Source organism: Centroberyx affinis, unplaced genomic scaffold (genome assembly GCF_046629955.1).
Source record: "Centroberyx affinis isolate AG114_WGS23_722 - 3 ecotype Tasmania unplaced genomic scaffold, CSIRO-AGI_Caff_v1 ptg003590l_1, whole genome shotgun sequence".
NCBI classification, from domain to species: Eukaryota; Metazoa; Chordata; class Actinopteri; order Beryciformes; family Berycidae; genus Centroberyx; species Centroberyx affinis.
This window is the reverse complement of record NW_027281515.1, coordinates 33271-55000: the sequence shown is the minus strand read 5'-3', so window position 1 is coordinate 55000 and position 21730 is coordinate 33271. Positions and strand designations below refer to the sequence as shown.

The 21730-nt window shown below is 42.1% G+C and overlaps 1 protein-coding gene across 1 annotated transcript in view; it reads left to right on the top strand.

The window, feature by feature from the left end:
• Positions 1-6832, top strand: part of klhdc8b (kelch domain containing 8B) — a 96117-nt gene extending 89285 nt beyond the window's left edge. Inside the window, exon 5 of the mRNA XM_071540272.1 lies at positions 6636-6832. Coding sequence (XP_071396373.1) covers positions 6636-6832 — 197 coding nt within the window. The remainder of the gene's footprint in view (positions 1-6635) is intronic.
• Positions 6833-21730: the final 14898 nt, after the last annotated feature.

Sequence of the window (21730 nt, the reverse complement as noted above, 5' to 3'; positions counted from 1 at the left end):
TATAAAGTAGGCTGTAAGGATTTATGTTAGTTTGCCTCCTATACCAGTCTAGCCTGGACAGCAGCCTACAACTAGGCTAGAATTAATATAACGTTAGACAACAAGTGACATCAAGCGGTTTAACCGTTATTTTCAACGGAGCAAAAGTTAGGCATTTCCCCCTCAGTAACCATTATTGATGGCTAAAGAAAGTTGTAGATTTGTTATTCGTCAGTTCAGTGATCTAAACTCATGTCCAAGATATAACTCAGTGGTTCCTCCTGTCTCTCTCCATAGTGTTGTCGCTCTCCATACCACCTGAATGTCTGGAGCATCTCTCCTTAGCAAGTGAAGTGGAGCAATATTCACATCGGGAATGTAGCTTGTTACATCATCTGGGAGACTGAAATGTTCGGATTATTGAAATATGCATGACAGACACGTGGAAACTTTATGAAATCGCTGTATAAAGTACGTATTCTGCATAGATGAATACAAATAATCACCCCAAGTGTCTATAATACTCTATAATACTGGCTAACACCCAAGTCTGAACGCACCACCGGGGAAGCCTATAAAATGTAGCCTAATTTAGGCTCCGATGCTGTGTGCGTATCTCTGCTCGGGGAAAACGAAAGCATGAGTATAAATCAAAATCATCATACTGTTCAAAATGATGTGATCCATCACGGAGGACACGTTGCCGACATAAACCGCCCTGGATTTGTCCCTCCTGCTGCTCCAGCAAGTTAAAAATGTCTGTCAAATTGATGCGCCGTGCCAACTGTTATTTTACGGAGGACTTTACACCTAGTAGGAGGTAGGTGTAAGTTTTAAGTTGTAACTTAAGTCTACGTTGTAACTATTTCAGTTGGTGCAACCGTTAAAATTTTAGTAATGCGTAAACTCGGACTTAGTGAGACTTTACGTTCAAACTAGCCTACGTTTGAACTTAAATTCAGCTGGTGCAACTGGCTGCTGTTCTTTAGAGTTCCAAAACAAAAACAGCCAAACAATCACACTGTGAATAGAAAGACCTATACACCATGATTTGTTACAAATCAATCAGCTGTAGTTAAGATTTGCACTAAATGATGGTGTAAATATACTGTAGGTCTTTTTGGAAACATGACACAAACATGACAGCGTTCACCACCTCCGCCCACACTCTCTCCATCTGTCCATCTCCTCTTCTATTTCTGGTCCAGCATCCCCCTAACCTACTCTCCCCCCTCTCTCTCTCTCTCTTCCCTCTCTCTCTCTCCCTCTCTCCATATCTCTCCCTCTCCCTCTTTCTCTCTCGCCCTCTTTTCGTCATGATGAATACACAACAAATTGATATCTGCATGTAAATTATAATTAGACGGAACTCATCAGAGTAAACTGACTTGAGATGCTGGGAACTATGCAATTATGTGCTCAGCCCCGTCAATTCATTATCAGACATGTACTTGCGAACACACGCGCGCATACACACACACACACACACACACACACACACACACACACACACACACACACTCACATGCAGACACACTCGCGCACACATGTTCATTCAAAGCTTTTTAATCCTAAAATCCATCTGAAGCTATGAAGCCCCATGAGGTAGAGCCATTATTTTCTCATTATGACAAAGTAATTAGTACTTTGTTGTCTATATCAGTGCTTCTCAACCTTTTTAACTCACAACTCTCGAAAACAAAGGGATGCTTGCTCTCTACATGACTTTTTTCTTCTGTCGTTTACCCTTTTCAGCCTATTACACTTGATTAATTATTAGAGGAAGAAACAAACCCAACAAGGAACAGAAACCAGAAACAGCATTTATGACAAAGACAATATACTTCATCACCTCATAACCCATAAAAATGATCTCTCTCTATGTGATTAAGCTCCTGAGCAGGTAAATCATACAGTTGTGTAACTATAACTATACAGTATGGCTTTGTTTGCTATCCGTATTCAAACAATAAGCACATAATGCCACCATTTACAGCGCGGATTAAACGTTACCACAGATTCCACTGCTGGTTTAATCAGGTTTGTTGGTGGTTTTGCGTCTGACCTTTGACCTGCAGCGCTGTGCGGTTGTCTTGCTGTCTGAAAAGCGACGAGACAAGAGGTCAGAGAGGTGAACAGGAGAGAGAAAAAGAGAAAGACAGGGAAAATAAACACCTGAGCACTGGAGGAAGGGCAATGTTGAAAAAGCGCATGAGAATGGTAGTGGATGGGAATGGAGGCAGGAGCTCTATATGGAAGGAAACAGACTGCAAAAGATGAAATGTAGGTCTGAGGACTTTTGTATTTTTATACCATATTGAGTGTATTTAAAGCAGTGGTGAAAAGTAACTAAGTACATTTACTCAAGTACTGTACTTAAGTACAATTTTGAGGTGCTGGTACTTTACTTGAGTATTTCCATTTTATGCTACTTTATACTTCTACTCCATTACATTTCAGAGGGAAATATTGTACTTTTTACTCCACTACATTTATTTGACAGCTTTAGTTACTAGTTACTTTGCAGATTTAGATTATTAATACAAATGATCAATCAACTAATAAATTATGATATATTTGTATAGGTTAATCTACCCAGCAGTATATAAAGTAATTAAAATTAGCTCCACCTTTACCAGCTGCAACATTAAAGTGATGAACACATTAATGCATCAATAATTATAGTCCAATAACATGATATATATGATTCTGAAATGGGCCATTCTGCATAATGACTACTTTTACTTTTGCTACTTTAAGTATATTTTGATGCTAATACTTTTGTACTTTGACTTAAGTAAGATTTTGAATGCAGGACTTTTACTTGTAACAGAGTATTTTTACACTGTGGCATTGCTACTTTTACTTAAGTCAAAGATCTGAATACTTCTTCCACCACTGATTTAAAGGAACACACTAAGGTTTTGGGAGGTTCCCCCGTTGGTCCACTTGCCTTTTAAGTGTTGAGAACATAGACACCAAAATCATCCATGAGTCCCTAGTAGATCTTTGGCTTCGAGGGTCCACCGGAACCACATTTGATTCTGGTGTCTGTGTTCTCATCACTTCAACTGACCGACGGGCCAATCGGCCAAAACCTTGCTGTATTCCATTAATGCAAGTCTTGGCTCGGTGTGTGTGAGAGTGTTGGGTGTGCAGAGCGTGTGTGTGTATTAGTGTGTATGTCTGTTTCTGTCAGACTGAGGGTGTTTTCTTCATCTGAATGTTTTTACTGCACTAGCCCAACAGGATTTCCTTGTGTTCTACCTTGGTACCTCAGTGGATACTTATTTACAGTCTATAAATGATTCATTCATATAAAAGTATGGCCAGAGGAATAGTAATATTGGAATAAAGAACTGCATGAAGATCTTTCCATTTTTATACAGGAGTATCAGTGACAGACATTGTGGAAGGTGACCGGAGTATGAATATAAAGCAGTGTACGGGGGAGGAGGAGGAGGAGGAGAAGAAGAAAATAAGAGAAGAGAGGAGAGGAGAAGAGTAAGGCAAGGTTGAGTGGAGGAGAGTTGAGAAGAGGAGGAGGAAGAAAGCAAGAGAAACGGAGAGGAAGGAGGGATCAAACAAGAGATGATAATGGGATCAAGAGAGGTGGAACAAGAGAAGGAAAGAGGGGGGAGGGATAGAAGTAGAGGTGACCAGAACAGGAGGAAGGGGGTGGAGGAGGAGGAGAGGTAAAGCGCGGTAGAATAAATGAAGAGAGGTGGGAGAGTTGAGAGAGGTAGATAAATATAAGAAAAGATGAGGATTACAAAAGAGGAGATGGAAGGGGGGGGGAAAGCTGCGGAACAACAGAGGAGAAGAGAAGAGTGGAGGAGAGGGAACGGAGATGAATGGAGGAAGAAGAAAGGAGGATAGAGGAAAAAAGGAGAAGAATACAGGTCAAAAGGAGAGAGAGAGGACATAAGCTGGTGAATTAACATGGCGTCTGCGGGCTGAGAATCAAAGCAGCGAAGGGAAGCCTTTGAGCACCAGGAGGAGCGAGGAGTGTCTGCTCTCGTGTGTGTGTGTGTGTGTGTGTGTGTGTGTGCGTGTGTGTGTGTGTGTGTGTGTGTGTGTGAGAGAGAGAAAGAGTGTCTGTGTGTGTGTCTTCATGAAGATGATAAAGGAGCTGAGGTCTGAGCAGGCCCTGATTGCTTTGAAAAGGCCGACTCGTCACTGTCACTTTGTTCTTCCTATGAAATGATAACAATAGTCTCCATATCCTTCCTTCCACACACACACACACACACACACACACACACACACACACACACACACGCCAGTCCATATCATTTGGGGACTCGCTGTGATGTGGGTCTCCATGGAAACGGCAACAACTTAGCGCCGGCTGATGTATAATGACAGTGAGCATGGCACCTGAGGCGAGAGAGAGGGAGGGCAGGGAGAGAGAAGGAGAGGTGAAAGAGGGAAACAGAGGAGAGAGAGAGAGAGAGAGAGAGAGAGGCCGAGTAAGAAGGTGAATGAGAGAGAGGGAGAGAAAGGAGAGGTAACACTGCAGACCGACTCCTGGGTGGGATTTAACATGTACGCATGTGGGTAGCTAGTGGGCAGATATATTCAATTAAAGATATATTATTATATAAGCACTCTGGTTTCCTAGTCTGGAGTTATTGTAATTTTGTTGCACATCTCTTGCTGTCAGCCTTCCCTGGTGCATATATGCTACATGCAGTAACACCTTAATGTAATAACCTGCAGCATTTTCATAGGAATAAAGGTCTGTTTTGCTACTCTCTATATCTCCAATTAATGCAATAGTGTCAGTTTGGTCTTTCCTATAAGAAGTAACAGCAGTTTATTTGGAATAAATGGAAGAAGAGTTAGCACGAGAAAATCCAAGGGAAAAGATGTCATAGTACTGGACACACTGTGTGATTGACAGGTGATCTCTGGGGAGACTTTTATGTCCTACTCTTTAGACCTTTGCTGCACTCCTGCAGCACTCTTGCACCTCAAATAGATCTTTTTTTGTTGCTATTTTTTTTTTAGTCCTGCAGTGCTAATGCAGGATAGATATAGACAGTGCAGTATGTCAATTTCTGCAGTGCCTACCACTGCAGGTGTGCCTTTTAGATTATATGCATCCAAAAGCATTTTAATATGCAAAAATATGTATACTTGCAAATTTGATGCTGATGTGACCTACATCTTCACCTCATATACCATACAGAATAGACAAAAAAGTCATTTATCATCCATTTTAGCACAAGTTGTAACCTTCCCTGTAGCTGTAGAGTAAAGCCTTTTGTTAGGAAGAGACTCATTATTGTGTTGATACCGAGAGGCTATTTTAGTGTGTTGGTGACAGCAAGGGGAGATGGAATCACTGGGTTTCTTCATCACATTGCTGTAGGAGGTGTTACCTTGGATATAGTGTGTGTGTGTATGTGTGTGTCTGTGCTTTGTGGGTGCATGCAATTGAGTTGATGAGCTCCTTCCACTCCCAAAGCTCCAGCTACATATACGTACGTCACACCTGCCCTGGAGGTGATGTGTGTGATACGTTGTTTTTTTCAGTCCATGAGTCATTGATGCTAGCGATGGTGAGTACACATTAATGATCTGGCAGTGGCAGACTGTAATTTTGTGTGTGTGTGTGTGCGTATGTGTGTATCTACGCACTGCTTTCTGCCGTCACGCAGCTACCTAGCAGCAGAGCCACACAGTGACTCACAGCCTTCACATCTGACAAGAGAGGCTCAGGTCCAGTTACCTTCTATCAGGATCTGGATCAATAAAACTCTTTCAGTTTGACGCAGTTTGTCCAAGAGTCTATATGCTCTCTGTTAGACAATGTGCCAAGTTTAGGTCTAAGTTAACTGTGTGAGTGAAAGAAACATATACCACCACTACTACTGCTACTGCTACTACAATGGTGACTATTATTACCGCTAGTTCTGTTACTACCACTACTACTATTATTGTTGCTACTAATAATAGTACTATTATTGCCACTGCTACTAGTAATACTACCACTACTTCTACTACTATTAATACTACTACTACTACTACTACTACTACTACTACTATTACTTCTACTACTATTAATACTACTACTACTTCTACTACTATTAATACTACTACTACTACTACTTCTACCACTATTAATACTACTACTACTACTACTATTAATACTACTACTACTACTTCTACTACTATTAATACTAGTACTACTACTACTTCTACTACTATTAATACTACTACTACTACTATTAATACTACTACTACTATTAATACTACTGCTACTACTACTTCTACTACTATTAATACTACTACTACTACTTTTACTACTATTAATACTAGTACTACTGCTTCTACTACTATTAATACTACTACTACTACTACTACTACTATTAATACTCTACTACAATACTACTACTACTACTACTTTTACTACTATTAATACTACTACTACTACTACTACTTCTACTACTATTAATGCTACTACTACTACTACTACTAGTGCTACTGCCTAGTAGTAAGTTTTCAATTTGTGTGTTTCTATGTCTATGTATGTGGTGGATATTCGATTGAATTCCCTGTCTCTTGACACTTTTGAAAAACACATACTGTACCTTTAACCCAAAGTGTAGTTTTTAGTCATCTAATTTTCATATCTTTCCATTTTGCAGGGAACGAGCCGTCCCCCTTGGGCTCGGTGGAGAGTTACAACCCGGTGAAGCGGCGCTGGGAGTATGTGGCGCCCATGCCCACTGCCCGCTGCTCGTCTGCACCCCTGCAGACTCCCAGCATGCTCTTTCTGATTGGCGGAGTCGCCCAGGGACCCAGTAACGCTGTGGAAGCCCTCTGCTTGCAGGAGACTGTGTGACACACACACAGACAAATGCACACGCACACACAGACACACACAGGGTTTCATGCATTCTAGCATAGACATGTTTATTCATATATGTGCATAAACAGACATGTATACGTGGAATACACACATTCATTGGACACAGCGGATGGTGATGGATGATATAGTTCACACTCAGATACTTTTCTACCTTTGTGTCCAATTGATGGATGCTGAGATATAAAAGAGACTTTTCCACATTCAACAAGCATTTTCAACTCGGAGCTGCAGAGACGTTTTCTGACAGAGTTGGACGAATACAAGATGAAGGACAGTCAAACACACCGCTACTGGCAAGGACAGAGAACTGACCGCTTTTCTATTCTAATCAGAGGAAGATGAAAAAACAAGCAAAAAACAGACACACACACACACACACATACACACACAGTGTCTGAAGAAACAACACGCCTTTGAACTGTCAAGCATTTTTCAGAATAAAAGCAGGGTACTTTTCTGGATATTAAAGGAACATAGGGCCATATCTGTTTCTCCTCTTCGCAGCAGTGTCTCTCTCCCCTGCTGCTGCGACAGCAAGTTTGGACACTTTTCTATGACCTTAGAAACAACACTTTGTTGAGTTCTAGACAGTTCTAGACATTCTGAGGTATGTGAATGTGTGTTTTGTTTTTTCTTTCGCAGTGTTGTATGTGTGAAAGCTAGCACCGCTAGTAACCGCTACCACAGTATCAACAACAATTGCCCTTAGCATGCGTTCGCACCGCAAGCAACTCATGAGCCTGGTAGTTGGAAGTCCGTCCGTTTTCTACGACCAGAGAAACGTTGACCGATGTTGACCTTGTTTCCTTCGTTTCTCAGTGCAGAAAAGTTGGCTATGGTTGAACTTGTTGGCAACATCACCCATCCGCCACATTACATACTAGCGTTGCTATGCGTCTACAGTACCTACCGCAACAGCATTGGCACTACAGCGATCAATCACCAAGCTCAAATCGTCCTCAGACTGTAGCACGGGGATGTAGTTGCTCGTGGGGTGAAGGCAGAGTTACTCACTCTTGCTGCACTGAAGCATCCGCAGAGATAACAAGTCATTCAAAAATCTGTATATTCTGTTACATTGTATTCCCCCTGAGTTTTATGACAGCAGGAAATTGCATTCTTTACCTCAGCCTGGTGTCAGCCAGACGATGGATAAAACGTGATGGAGGTGTATCTTAAGGTGAGGATACTTGGGAAACATTTTGAAGCAATGTAGTTGGACATTATTGCCTTAGTATAGGAAGGAAGGGGATTCACAAAACACGACACAATATGTGTGGATTAGGGTTTGACCGATATGGGTTTGTGAAGGCCAATAGGAAACAATATCTTTGGATTAAAGCTGCCCATGGTGAATATTCTGTGTAGATGTTTCATGTCTCTAAATTTGACCATTGTTATGCCAAAAGTTCCAAAAAAATTCAATGATTCAGCCTTAATATTAGTCAAGCCTCTGAAATGGCATATATGGGTCCAATCCCAATGTAGATAGCACTGTAGGCTACTATCTGCATAACCATTGAAAGTTGTCCATTTATTTTGAGGCATATTGAGGTTCCAGATTGTTTGTTGTGTTGCTGTCTAGTTATGGAGTCAGTGGGGAATATGACAAGGTTCTAGTGGGAAGTGTTTAGGTTGTTGGGTTGAGGCTTTGTGGGCCAGCGCTACAGAGAAAAGATGATGGAGGAAGAGCAGAATGTTTTGTGACAAAGCAAGTGACCTGTGGAAGACAGATGTGAGGGAGGCAGGACACGGAGGAGTGGCCCAGCACAGTGTGTTACAGGGTGGCATGCCGCCTCTGTTGTTCATTCCTATTGCGCAGCCTGGAGCCAGTTTTCATTGCTAAATTCTTGCAGTCATTCTGCTATGGCCTGTTTCTGCCTCATAATATTTTTGGTATGCCTTTCAAGAGCCTGTAGTCAGCTCCTCCGATCAGAATTAATGTACTGTAACACAAGAGTCAATCCTGGCTCAGCTGGTTTGGTCCCAGATGGTGGTACAGCAGTGAATTATGGGCTTCTGCCCAATTTTAAATCATTTACTGTGGAAAATGAAATGTAAAACTTCAAATTAGATTGAATCGATATATTGCAGTCATTTTTTACATGACAGCTAAGGTAGTTGACTCAATTTGTGTAATAATTTGTGTTTCTACTAGCACTTGCATTAGTGGGTGTTGAGTCTAGCTGCTAGTGCAGCATTCCTGTTTCCTCCAAATGAAAGACACAACCCCTCTCTGGCCCCCTGGGTAATGCAGGTAATAAAATTAACCCTAATAAAATTAAGGGTTTATTTTAATAAACAGGGGTTTATTTAAGGTGATTAAAAGGGCAAGCAATAAAATGAGTATTTGGACCGGAGACTCAGAGTAGGGAAGAAAGAGTAAGGCCATGATTAGATAGGAGGCTTTTTTCTCCTGCTCAAACACAAAGCGAAGCTGTGACTGTTGCTAGTAACAGAGAGAAAGAGCTCAAAGGGTGCAAAGAACATTATCATTCTCGTTGCTATGCAACACAAATTTTGACAACTTGCAGCCTATCTAATTATGGTTAGCTAGCTAACGTGAAGTAACAAGGGGGTTACGCTGTTGAAAATACAAATGGACAAGAGAAATTTAGGTGCTCTGCTTGCTCTTGAAGAAGAGGATGAGTAGTGGATTGTGCAGTGGAGGATGTGGGTTCATGACATCCTCCTATGGAGAACAGAGCATGGAGAGTTTAATCGTCTTGTCCAAGACCTAGATAGCGCCCATTTCAAGGGTCATTTTGCATTGATGTAATGCGTGGTGCGGCTGAAGTTGACACATAGTCAACTGCATCTAAAATGCACCATGCGTTTGGAGAAGTCATATTTCTGCCACGATGAAGCCAATGAAAATAACTGAACAAAAGGTGCAGGTGTGTTCAAAAAAGCGTCCTATGTGATCATGCCCCTTCTAAGACTCCTCTAGCCAAGGATCACCACGGCTCGACTCTGATGGAAACTGCATCTCTGAGTTATGAGACTCTCATATATACTCATACAGTGTCTTTTATTTTCTTTTTTCTTAGCACATACTACTGTCTACTAATTATCATGCATGTGGGATGCTCGACGGTGAAATGAGAGAGAGAGAGAGAGAGAGAGAGATACTACAGATTAGATAGATGGAGAGACAGAGATAAGACAAAGTAAGAAAACCAATATAAAAACCAGAAAGAGAAAGCTATCTCTGGCCCCAGAATGAGCATCCTCCCCTACCACACACACACACACACACACACACACACACACACTTCCTTCTGCACCATTTCATACATGTCTCTGGTCCTTGGCACACCTTGCTGATGGAGTCAGAAGTCTGTCGCTGTGAGAGTGCAGTGCGGCTTCGTGAACTCAGATCAGATGCCAGCTGACAGTTGGTTATTTCTGGGTGCTGCTTTGTGTGCGCGTAATTGAGTGTGCCGTGTACGAGCCACACACACTCATCACACATGTACGTATGCACACACATACACACGCACGCACACACACACACACACACCTGCTGGTATGCACACCCAGGCACAGACCCGCATGCTTCAACGCACACATTCGAGCATTTATGCATGCACACACACTCACACTCACACACACACACACACACACACACACACATACACTTGAGAGGCTTGGAGAGAATACAGACATAAATTTGTAAGTAAACAGCTCTGTTGGTTGGGGACGCTTTGGTCCTGTACTCCATCCATCACTGCTTATTTGAATCAGCTGCAGTTAAGGAGTGTGTGTGTGTGTGTGTATGTATGTTTGCATGTGTGTATTTTTGCATGTGTAGTTTTTGCTTGTGTGTGCCTGGGCTTGCACATGTGCATTCATGCATATATGCATTTGTTTATATGTGGGAGCGTGCGAGTGTTATCCTGATTGTGTGTGTGTGTGTGTGTGTGTGTGTGTGTGTGTGTGTGTGTGTGTGTGTGTGTTTGACACTCCCTCTCTTCTGTGAGCTGTCTGCAGGATGCACAGGGTCTCCTCTGCGGGGGCCTTCTGTTTCTCCGGCTCTACAACACAGCTTATATGCCACACTCCCGTCCTCAAGGCATTCTGGGACTTTGCCAGAGCTAGCTCTCTCTCTGTTTCTTCTCCGGTTTCCTTGCTTTTATTTTTTCGTTCTACCGTCTCTCTCTCCCTCCCTCCCTCGCTCCTCCTCTGACCCTTTCGATCTCAGAAACTGATTTTTTTTTTCCTCATAAAAGGATATTTTTCTGGCTCCTGACCTGACATACGTGTCAACAATACTGACAGCAACAGCTCACTCACGGGCCTGAAATCCTTCTACTGCTCCTGACGACGGGTGGAGAAACACGTTAGAACGACAGAGCAGGATGCTTCAGTACAGTTAAAAGCGAACTGTGCGCTTGATGTGCGGATGATACACAAGGAAATGTATATGTAATGTGTAAATGTGTATGTAAATGTCTTGGAAGCCAATATGGAATAACGATATGGATTGATGAGCAGAGTGTGAGGCTAAACCTTTCAAACCGAGTCTTGGGTCAAAGACGTTTAAGAACCCGAGGCATAGGGCAATTTTTTCACGCAATAAGTGCCCTAACATTATTACATTGGTTTTTACAGTAAGAACCTATAGGGCATATGTTGACTGGCAACAGATGTACGAGTCCTACATTGACTTTTAGCCACATTTTTAATGTCTGGAGCAAACTGACGTGATTGGCATCGCCCCCAAAAGTTGCCTTGTGTTGTCATTACCTCTCAGACATTTGCGGACATGTGCCCTTTTACCCCAAGAAACATACAGACTCAGGTTCTGACGGAACAACGGAGGGCCGCATTCAGAACAGTGCAAAGATGCTGAATTTACACCGCACCCTGCGCCTGCCAGTACTAAGGTTTTTATGAATCAAAGGTCAATGCAGAACTGTGTCTTAATTTTTGACCATGAAAAGCCTCTCGATCTGTTGCAGTTTTTTTTTTTTTTTTTTTTTTTTGTGCGGGCCAAATTTGAACAGTTCCCTGGGCAACAGGGAACTGCGTCAACACCCGCAGGTAGCATAGATGTGTTCCTCTTACATTAGCATAGCCATGTCTTGTTTTTGTTGTTGTTTTTTTTTTTTCTTTCGGCCTAAATGTTGTAGTCGGGAAAAGTATCCCCGTTCCCCACATCCCCCTTGATTATTCTTGATTGGATTTTAGTGAATAATTTATTTTTTGGGTTGATCGTTCATGTCCGTTTGTTATTTTACCCTCCGGTTCTTTGTGTTGTGGTTTGAGGTTGTGAGGTAACAGGTTCGTCGTGGTGTCGTCCAGATCCGGGCCGCGTTCCCCAAAGTGTTTGTCACCAGTATTCCCCCTTGCAAAGCTTTGCTCGGGCGGTTCTTGGGACTAAAAACGGTCCATATTTTTTAAAAACTCCTGGCAGTCTCAAAACTCTCAATTGGCTCAATTATAAGTTTGTGGTGCATTCCAAATCAGCTCAGACAAAAACATATTCAAAAGTGGAAGCGCACACTAATTGGTCCAATTAAACTATCAGTTATCAGGGGTATGCTTGCACCAAAATGTGTTTTGGTGCAGTAATGAAGTACAGTAATTGAGGAGGTGGGTATACAGTACAGTAGATACTGTAACCCCACCATCTAATATATTGTTCTTAAGCAGTATGCCTCACACAAGAAGGTGGATATACTCAGAAGAAGAAAGTAGGTGTGCCTGTACTTCATATACTTACTATACATAGGATAACTTCACCTACACTAGTGGTTCTCAACCTTTTTATTTTGCAACCCCTAAAAAGAAAACAGCAGAACCCTCTTTTACAAGTGTAAATGTGCAAGAGGGTGAATTTTAACACTACAATGGTTACTTTTTAATCATTTGAATAAACCTAGAGGCTTTAAATAATCGTTCTGGCTAGGAAAAATAATGCTTTTGTTCGCAAAGATCATTAGAAATGTACTTTTTTCACGTTCTGTAAATCATCTCACAACTCGCGCAGATTGAGAACCGCTGGCCTGTGATTTTGACCGCTGAATTCTAAGAGGCTTTCTGTGTTGTTCGTGCAGACATTTTGGGAAACGCAGCCCCAGAATCGCTCTCCTGGTCTGGTCTCTCTCGCTGTACTGTGCTGTTTCCCTTCAGTGAATAACATGGTGAAAACCTGGTGAACTGCTTTGTGATCTCAATGGATCGGCATCGCCCTGTGTGCTCTGTGTGTACAAATGTGATTAGGGAGGTTTACTGAACTCGGTGTGAAGCAAATGTAAAAAAAAAAGTAAATGTAAAGCAGGGCTCGACTGACTCAGACACCGAGGTTTGTTTGTGCGTGGGGAGAAATGTGCGGAAACACTTTAGTGTAAAGCGGTAAAGAGTCAAATATATTCTTATTTATATTTAAGCCGGTACACCTACGTAGTTTTATTTTTATAATTAGAGGCACATAGACATTCAGTCATGGACGCTCACGCAAACAGACACACACACACACACACACACTTAATACTGTGCAGGCACTTAATTCATTCCCATACAGCGCTGAGTTAAGTGTCACTCAAACGACCTAATCAGAAGAACCAACACATTCACTGACATGCAAGGTGCTTATTCTGCACAACAGATACACAAAATTATAACATTATTCTTTGCTACATGGTAATCCCTATAAGAACAAACAAGATAAGGCTACTGTATGTTTACAGGGAGAACCGTTTTTTTCCTTTCCAGCTCGCTCACAGAGACAAACAGTAAACCTAGAGGGGATATGTCGGCGTTTACTGAGCGATTATTGTCTTCTCTGTAACAGATTCATGCGACGCAGCAGTGTTCCTTAAACTATCGGTCGGGACTATCTCTGGTGGTTCCCCACACAACAAGAGCTTCGGTGTGTTTTAATGAGCCTGAGTCCGAGAGTCGATTTAAAGCGGCCTGTTTGAGAAGTTTAAGAAGCTCTGTGGTAGAATATCATGTAGAGTGATGTACACGGGAAAGGCTGCCTCACCTCGCCGAAGCCTGCGAGTCACATTGTTACACCCAAGGGTGCGATGAACAGATTTTCCAAATGGAGTTCAAGTGGGTCTTGGGTGAGTCTGTTCTGACTGAGCAGCTGACATGAGGTTGTTTCATTTAGAGCGGTGTTCAAACAGCTACATGTGGACATAAATGGGATATACATGGATATTCCATCAATAATCTGAATAATAGCCTATAAGCAGAATAATAATGCCGTATGTAACCACCTCACATGGAATAGACCACCCATTCAGAATGAAATGTTATTGGGTATGAAAGGGGCAGCAGGCTATTAACCTTTGATAATCCACTCAACAGGAGAATATTAGCGGTTAACAGCCATGCAAATGCTTCAGCCCAATACTTTCTTTGGTTGGAAAATATAATAGTCTTTCTGTGCATGTTCATCACTCCCTTCAACACTCTCTTCTAAACATTTATTCTGGTTAGAAGCAAGTAAAACATCTTATTCGATCACTTTATTTAGCGTTCATGTATACAGTTCATTTGGACTCTTCAGCTGGATGGAAGTCATTGGGATTGATAAAATATTCTGTGTGTAATCGTGACCAACGGCAATGTGGCTTTCAGGCTTTGGTTTTCAGAGATAGACAGAGTCGTGGCTGTGACTCCAGTGCAGTAGTTCAGTGCCTATACTAAATGTGAGGTAGTGCCTCGACTATGAATTCTATTCTATAATAAACTATTTTGACTTGCTGTCTGATTCCATATATCCTGTGTACCTTTGCTTTTGTTCTGACTCCCAACCCTTTCTCTTCCTCTTCCTGAAGAAGGGAGGGGAGAGAGCGAGGGAGGTGAGAAAGAGGAGTGGGGGGTGAGAGAGAGGAGAAGACACAGCAGAAGAGAGGAGATAATGACAGGAGTGTGTCTATTTCCCTGCCTCTCTCCACGGAGGTGTATCGGGGGCTGTCATCAGAAAAAAAAAAAATGTCACCCGATCCATAATAGATGAAGCCGACATCAAAACCCACTTCAAACGCAGCGTACGGATGGAGCGCTCCTAGAGAGAGAGAGAGAGAGAGAGAGAGAGAGAGCGAGAGAGAAAAGAATATGAGAATGAGCATTTCCTTTTTTCGCAGCGGTAATGACTGGGATGTATGGCTCCGTGGTCGGCTGCTTCTCCAAATGAGTCTCCCCGCTCCCTCACACCTCTCCAAGAAAATGACACGCCAGATGCAATAAGCGTCACGGGAGTCCTGCAGGAAACACCGGCCACGATCACACCCCTGTGGCTGCTCGGAGACAACGCTTTCTACAGCGTTCTCCGTGTGTTTTTGATGCTGATCACTAAGCCGGCGGTGATCCGGCGCGTTAAACAAGCAAGTAATTGGGTTGGGAATGAACTTCGACCTCTAATGAATATTCACCGGCACCCTGTGCTTGAGCATTGCCTTTTTGTGCCTTTGGAACAAGCTACTTGCTTTACACACACAATCACACTATATAGGCTAGCTACTGTAGACTGTTTGAAGCTATAAACCCAAAGAGGTGGGAGGGAGATGGGAAGAAAAGGGACGGGAGACACTGGCGCCGGAAGTAGGGGGCCCACTTTTCCCTCCTCCCACCTTCTTTTTAAGTCGCGAATCACTGTATCCCCTCAAATGCCCCTATATTGCAACACTTACGGTAAAAGACGTTTCAATCATTCCCGCCCACTCTAAGACATTAGGTAAAATAAAGCAGGCATAAAACGGGAAGAATATTTACATTTTAATCCAATCAAATGCATACAGTGTACACTTTGGCGGGTGGCAAAATATTCCTGGGAAAATATTAATATTGTATTAATATTTATATTAATGGGAGGCGAACAGACGGGTCCGGTGAGCGAGCGAGCAACAGAGAGAGAGAGCGAGTGAGATACAGAGAGAGAGAGAGAGAGAGAGAGAGAGAGAGAGAGATACAGAGAGCAACAGAGAGAGAGAACGACAGAGAGAGAGCGAGCGAGATACAGAGAGAGAGAGAGAGAGAGCGAGATACAGAGAGCGACAGAGAGAGAGAGAGAGCGAGATACAGAGAGAGAGAGTGAGCGACAGAGAACGAGCGAGATACACAGAGACAGAGTGAGCTACAGAGAGTGCGCAGAGCACGAGGGGAGATTGTCCACTAGTTAATCGATCGCGGATGGCGTCGTTCTCTTGGACGGATAAAAAAATAAAAATAAAAAATGCTAAAATGGGTCGCCAAATATACTTTGGCGGCCGTTAATATACCTGGGCAGCCCACCCAAGTAAAGTCTATGTGTGGGAAACACTGAGTATGATGCTCACACACCATAGTCAACTTTAATCAAATAAAACGTAATTTCCCAACAACAAACTTGTGGCTAGTGAAAATGCTGAGTGGCTAGTAACTTTGGAAAACCACTACCCACAGTGGCCGGTGAGCAAAAAAGTTAATGTCAAGCACTGTATACCTATCTCTATATTATACCGCCACACACAAACACACACACACACAAACACACTTTTTGGCCCCCGCACTTCTGAAATGAATCCGGCGCCCCTGACGGGAGACACTGGTTGAAGGAAGACAGGAAAAGAAAGGGATGGGGTGCAACGAGAAAGAGGGAGGGTGAGACGGAGCGAGACGGCAAAAAAAAAAAAGATTCATTAGCCTCATTAAGGAACGTCTCCTGTATAAAACACGCCATACAGTGCAACCCTTTATTCCCCAGCCAGTCTGATTGCTGGGCAGACAGAGAGCGGGGTGACAGTGACACCAGAGAGAGAGAGGAGGCGAGGAAGAACCGCTGAACCATTGTTTGACCTAATTGATTTGAAGGGCAAAGCAATTATAACTGATGAACGCCATTCTGGGCTTCTATTGGCTGGCGAGGAAACATGGGGTTTAGGAGCGGCGTCAGGCCCGGTGCCGCGTGCACAGTTGGAGGTACTGTAATGATGGAGGTTGATCACGCTCGCGCCCCCGTCACCCAGGTGGTCCCTGGTGTCTGCTCTGACATATTCACAATTACCATATCCCAATTATGTCATGTAACGGCGTACTGCTTGGACTGATGACAAGCATGTCGTTGAGGAGGTGCGAGTGCTGATTGGAAAAATGACTGGAACACAGAAAAATAAGGTCCGGAACTCAAGAGGGGTTTTAATGTAGGCTTTGGGGAGTAATGGGTTACAAAGTTAAAGGAATACAACAAGAGGGCTCTTCTTCACGGGACTGGCTTTGATAGCTGCCAGGCATTGGTACTGCCGCTGCAGCACTTCTATGATCGCAGATGACATTTTGCTGTTGTGCCCAGGCGGAGAAGTAGTAGCTAGATAAACACCAGGAAATGATGACTTCGGGTCTGATCGTGCGCATGCTGGCAGGGTGTGAAATTCCTTCAACCGAGACACAGTGTTATTCCACAACATCATGAAGCTATTTGTTACATCTCTGTGGAACAAAGAACGGATATTACGTTGTGTTTAGTCTGCTATACACACACGAGCAGGAATCAGCATAATGTACACACCAGACATATACCTGACATATGTGTGAGTATGTGCATGCCCACACATAGAAAGGCATAGAATCAACCTACACTACCAGTTAAGTTTGGACACACCGCATTTTTCTTTATTTTTTACTATTTCCCACATTTTAGAATAGCTACGAAATAACACAAATGGAATTATGCAGCAACCAACAAAAAGTTTTCAACAAAGGCTTTGGAAAGAAATTAATACATAGGATCAACTTCACTATTTATATTTGCCTAAGAAACACATTTCAAGCACTTAAGCATAAGCCTTTAGATCAAAATGGCTTTAAGAGAATGAAAAACAGAAGATTCAATCAGGTGTGTCCAAACTTTTGACTGGTATGTGCATTAATCAACTTCAGATGCATACAGCATATTACACTCCTATACAATAGTTGGTGGTTAGGTCTGCCATGGGAGAAATTAAACAAATTAATTGAAGTGAATTGTTTTCCTTGCATTTCTCTGTACATGTCAAGCTGGTGAGTGAGAAAAGGCTTTAGATGGCTACACAGCGCACATAAATTGATTTGTCACCGAGATAATATGGCAAAAAAAAAATGATGCACACCGATGTACTTGCTAACACGGCAGGTATCAGAGTCCAGAGAATCCAGCAGCACCTCAGGTACGGTGACGTGAGCACTGCCTCTGGCCTGTCACTGCAGCAGCATCCCCTCCCTCCCCACGGGCAACATTATCCTGAACTCTGCAGGTGCCGTGAAGGAGAGACCTTACAAAACACGACCCCCCCCCCCCCCCCCCCCCTCTCGCCGAGGTGTCGGAGTTCTGGATGCGAGTGGTATGTTTTAAACCTTCGCTGCTGGGACCACGGGGATGAGAATTCAGGAGCCCCGCCGAGCACATGCTGCCCCTCCGCTCCTCTGCCCGGTCGACTCGGCCTCCATCGGGAGGATGGGAGTTGATCCGGAGGTCGCTCTGAACCCCGCCGACTCCCATTATCTCCTGCTTCATTGCTTTATCTCTCTGTGTTTTCCACCTTGACTTCACATCAGCCTGGAAGGCCAGGTCACTGATGGCCACAGGGAAGTGGCTCAAGGCAGGGTGTTACCAAAAAAAAAAAAAAAAATGGGTGGCAGCATCTTTGCCAGGTATGTAACCACACAAATCCAGCAGTGCAGGAGTGAAGTGGAAACTAGGGTTTTACAAAATGGAAATCTGGAGCACTCTCAAACAAAATTACCTTCACTCCTACATTCATAATTTATCACTGATTTTAATGAAAATCATTTTCAAATAATGACATCTACAGCTCCTTTTCCAGCTGAATTGATATTACTGAAACCAGTTGTGTGTTTCTGCCACCTACTGGTGTAAACCTGCTTCTGCAAGGCTCTGTACAACATCAACATCACTGTGTGGTTTTGTGTGTGTGTGTGTGTGTGTGTGTGGCGCTATAACAATCAACCATTTTGGATGATAACTTTTGAACTGCAAGTTATAGAAACATTGTGTAACACTTTATATGGATAAACCAATGTTGATTCTCAACCTAACCCTGACCTTAGCCTAACCCTAACCTAACCCTAGTTCTAACATTAACCCAAATCCCAAAATAAACCCTAACCCAGACACTTAATCGACTAATTTTCACACAATTATGAGCATCACTTGAACCTCAGTAGACTTAGTGATAGTCACTTGATAGGACGTTAAGTATCAACCTTGGACTATCCAAATAAAGTGTGACCCAAAATCCTTTGTGCACTGAAGTCCTTGGGTCATGCTATTAATTTCTGACCAACTAGATTTTCTGGCATTTTGAATTTAGTCCAAAACATATTTTTGGTCCTTCACCAAATTTGCTTCACAGCACGTCTGGACTGCCCCAAATAAAAGTTATCAATTGGATTTTTGGTAATCCATACTCCATTGGCCATACTCCATTGGACACAAAAAATGAAAAAAATTAACATTTTACAAAACCTGCCATAACTCATGAACACATTATGCTACCATACCCAACTTTGGTGCACATATTCAGATAGTGACTCTGAAGTTAACATGCAAGATTTGGTGGTATTTCACCAGTAGGTGGCATTATAACAATACTATAATTTAAATACTCATTGCAGTCATTGTGATTCACTTGAAATTTTGCACACATCATCTTTGCACAAATGCCCAACAAGATCTGACAGATGCAGGAGTCAATGGCATTTGGCCGATTTCCTTGGACCCTATTAATTGCTACTTGCTATAATTATTATTATTATTGTTATTATTTTCATATTAGATGGCTGAGGGAAATCCAGTGTGGTTTGGGAGTTTTTACTCAACAGTCTGTAAAACATGCAATGACACCTGCCTCTTCCTAACCCACCCAAACTAATTTCATTAGTCTGGGTAAAAAAAAAAAAAAAATCTCAGGGAAACACTGAATCCTGGTCATGGAAATCATCATATTTGAGGACATTGACTATTGACACAAAATATCGGCTATTGGCTGCTTCAGTACAATAATGCTGGTACTGGTATCAGCTTTCAATATACATTTTCAGTCTCATAATCAGCTGCTTAGCGTCAATTCTGCAGCATTTAGTTATGCCTTATTAATCAGTTTTATCACATTTCCACCACACTAAATGTAGCTTAGGACAAACGTATGTCTGACTCAATAATCCAGCTGGCAAATCATCTCTGTTGGCAACAAGATGCAAACACAGAACAAAACACAGAAAATGTGTTTGGGGAAAAATGGATTTACATAAGTCATGACCGGTTTTGACCCTATGGTGGAAGTGGATTGGCTACAACTGAAAATTATGAAAATGGTTATTTGGTTAATGCACTGAATATCCATGAGGCCACTTTGGCCTCCTATGATGTGGTCTGCAGTATAAATGTCACTGTCTTGCGGGACACCACAGTCTGTGTGTGGGGCCACTGAGGGTTATATTCCAGTCACACTGTGACATTTGAGACCCTGGACACAGGGGCAGCTGCTGGTGAGCGTGCCCTTTACCTTTCTATTCAGTTTGATAAAAATGGATCATAATAAATGGGTTTTAATGGATTCATGAACATGACATCGGAAATATACCTGAAACTCACTCTACGGGCGCAAATAGTAAATAAATAAATAAAGACAGTGTGAAACTGATGATTTCATGTTTCCTGAACATTCATCTAGAGTCTGAGGCAGAGCGAGGGTGAGATCACAGTTTCCTGTCTAGATGGAAGATTTGGTTTCAGAGATATAACCCAAAGGTTTGTGGCTTTATTTCTGCTTAACTGGCTCTTCCAGCAAACTAGTGGTTGATTTCAGTTGCACTTAATCTCTGATCACTTCACTGATAAACCTAAAATACTTTGTCAAAACACTCATGCCTTGAGTGATACACCACCATGTAAAACATTCATTATAATATTTCTGTCATTCAGAGTGAGAAAATTGAGCACATTTCAGGCCAATTCAAAAGCTATTTGGATCTTGCTTAATTAAACCACAGAGCAGCTGAGGTCGAACGCTAATTATTCACTTTGGTCTCATTTAAATAAGAGTTGACAGAGAGAGAATTTTCATTAGATAAACTTGGACAGCTGGGCTCACTGCCAGTTGCAGAGAAAAATCACTTAGGGGCCATAATGACCAATGGGGCACCTGACGGGAATGAAAAACAGATAAAACTAACAGTGCAACAGCACCCAGTGCCCTCACCACCCACTCTCACTCCTCCACAGTGGGCCCAGGCAGGCTGTACTGTATTAGCACGGTCAGAGGCTTCTTTTCAATTTCAGAACCCCCCCAACAAAATCATATGTTAATCATCTGATGAGAATTCCACTCTCCAGTTAGGTAGCAATGTTGTGCCTAAACCTAACCTAAATTTACAGGCAAGTCCATGCCTCTGCTTCTGCTTTGGATTGCTTAAAAAATAAAGAAAGAAAGAAAGAATAACAATAATAATATTAATAATATAATCTGTATTTATAGAACACTTATCAAAAGTGCTAGATAAGTACAAATCTGAGCAATAATTATAATACCTACTAATGCTAATAATAATAGTAATAGTAATAATAAACTTTATTTAAAGAGCACTTTTCTTAACAGTTAGAAGAGTTACAAAGTGCTTTACATGAATGAAACAAATAACAAAAATTGAATAATGATGATGATAATAATAATAATACAAAACAATGAATAAAATTGTGAATAAATAAAGACAAATGAAACAGCACAGGACAAATGCACAGAATACTCACAACTTAAATGTTATTTAACATGTCTTTATTAAATAAATAAATAAAAACAATAAAGAAAACAAAATGCAGTGTTTACCTAATGACACTAAAGACTTGAATTTAAAAAATTATAAAAGAAAAAAAACATT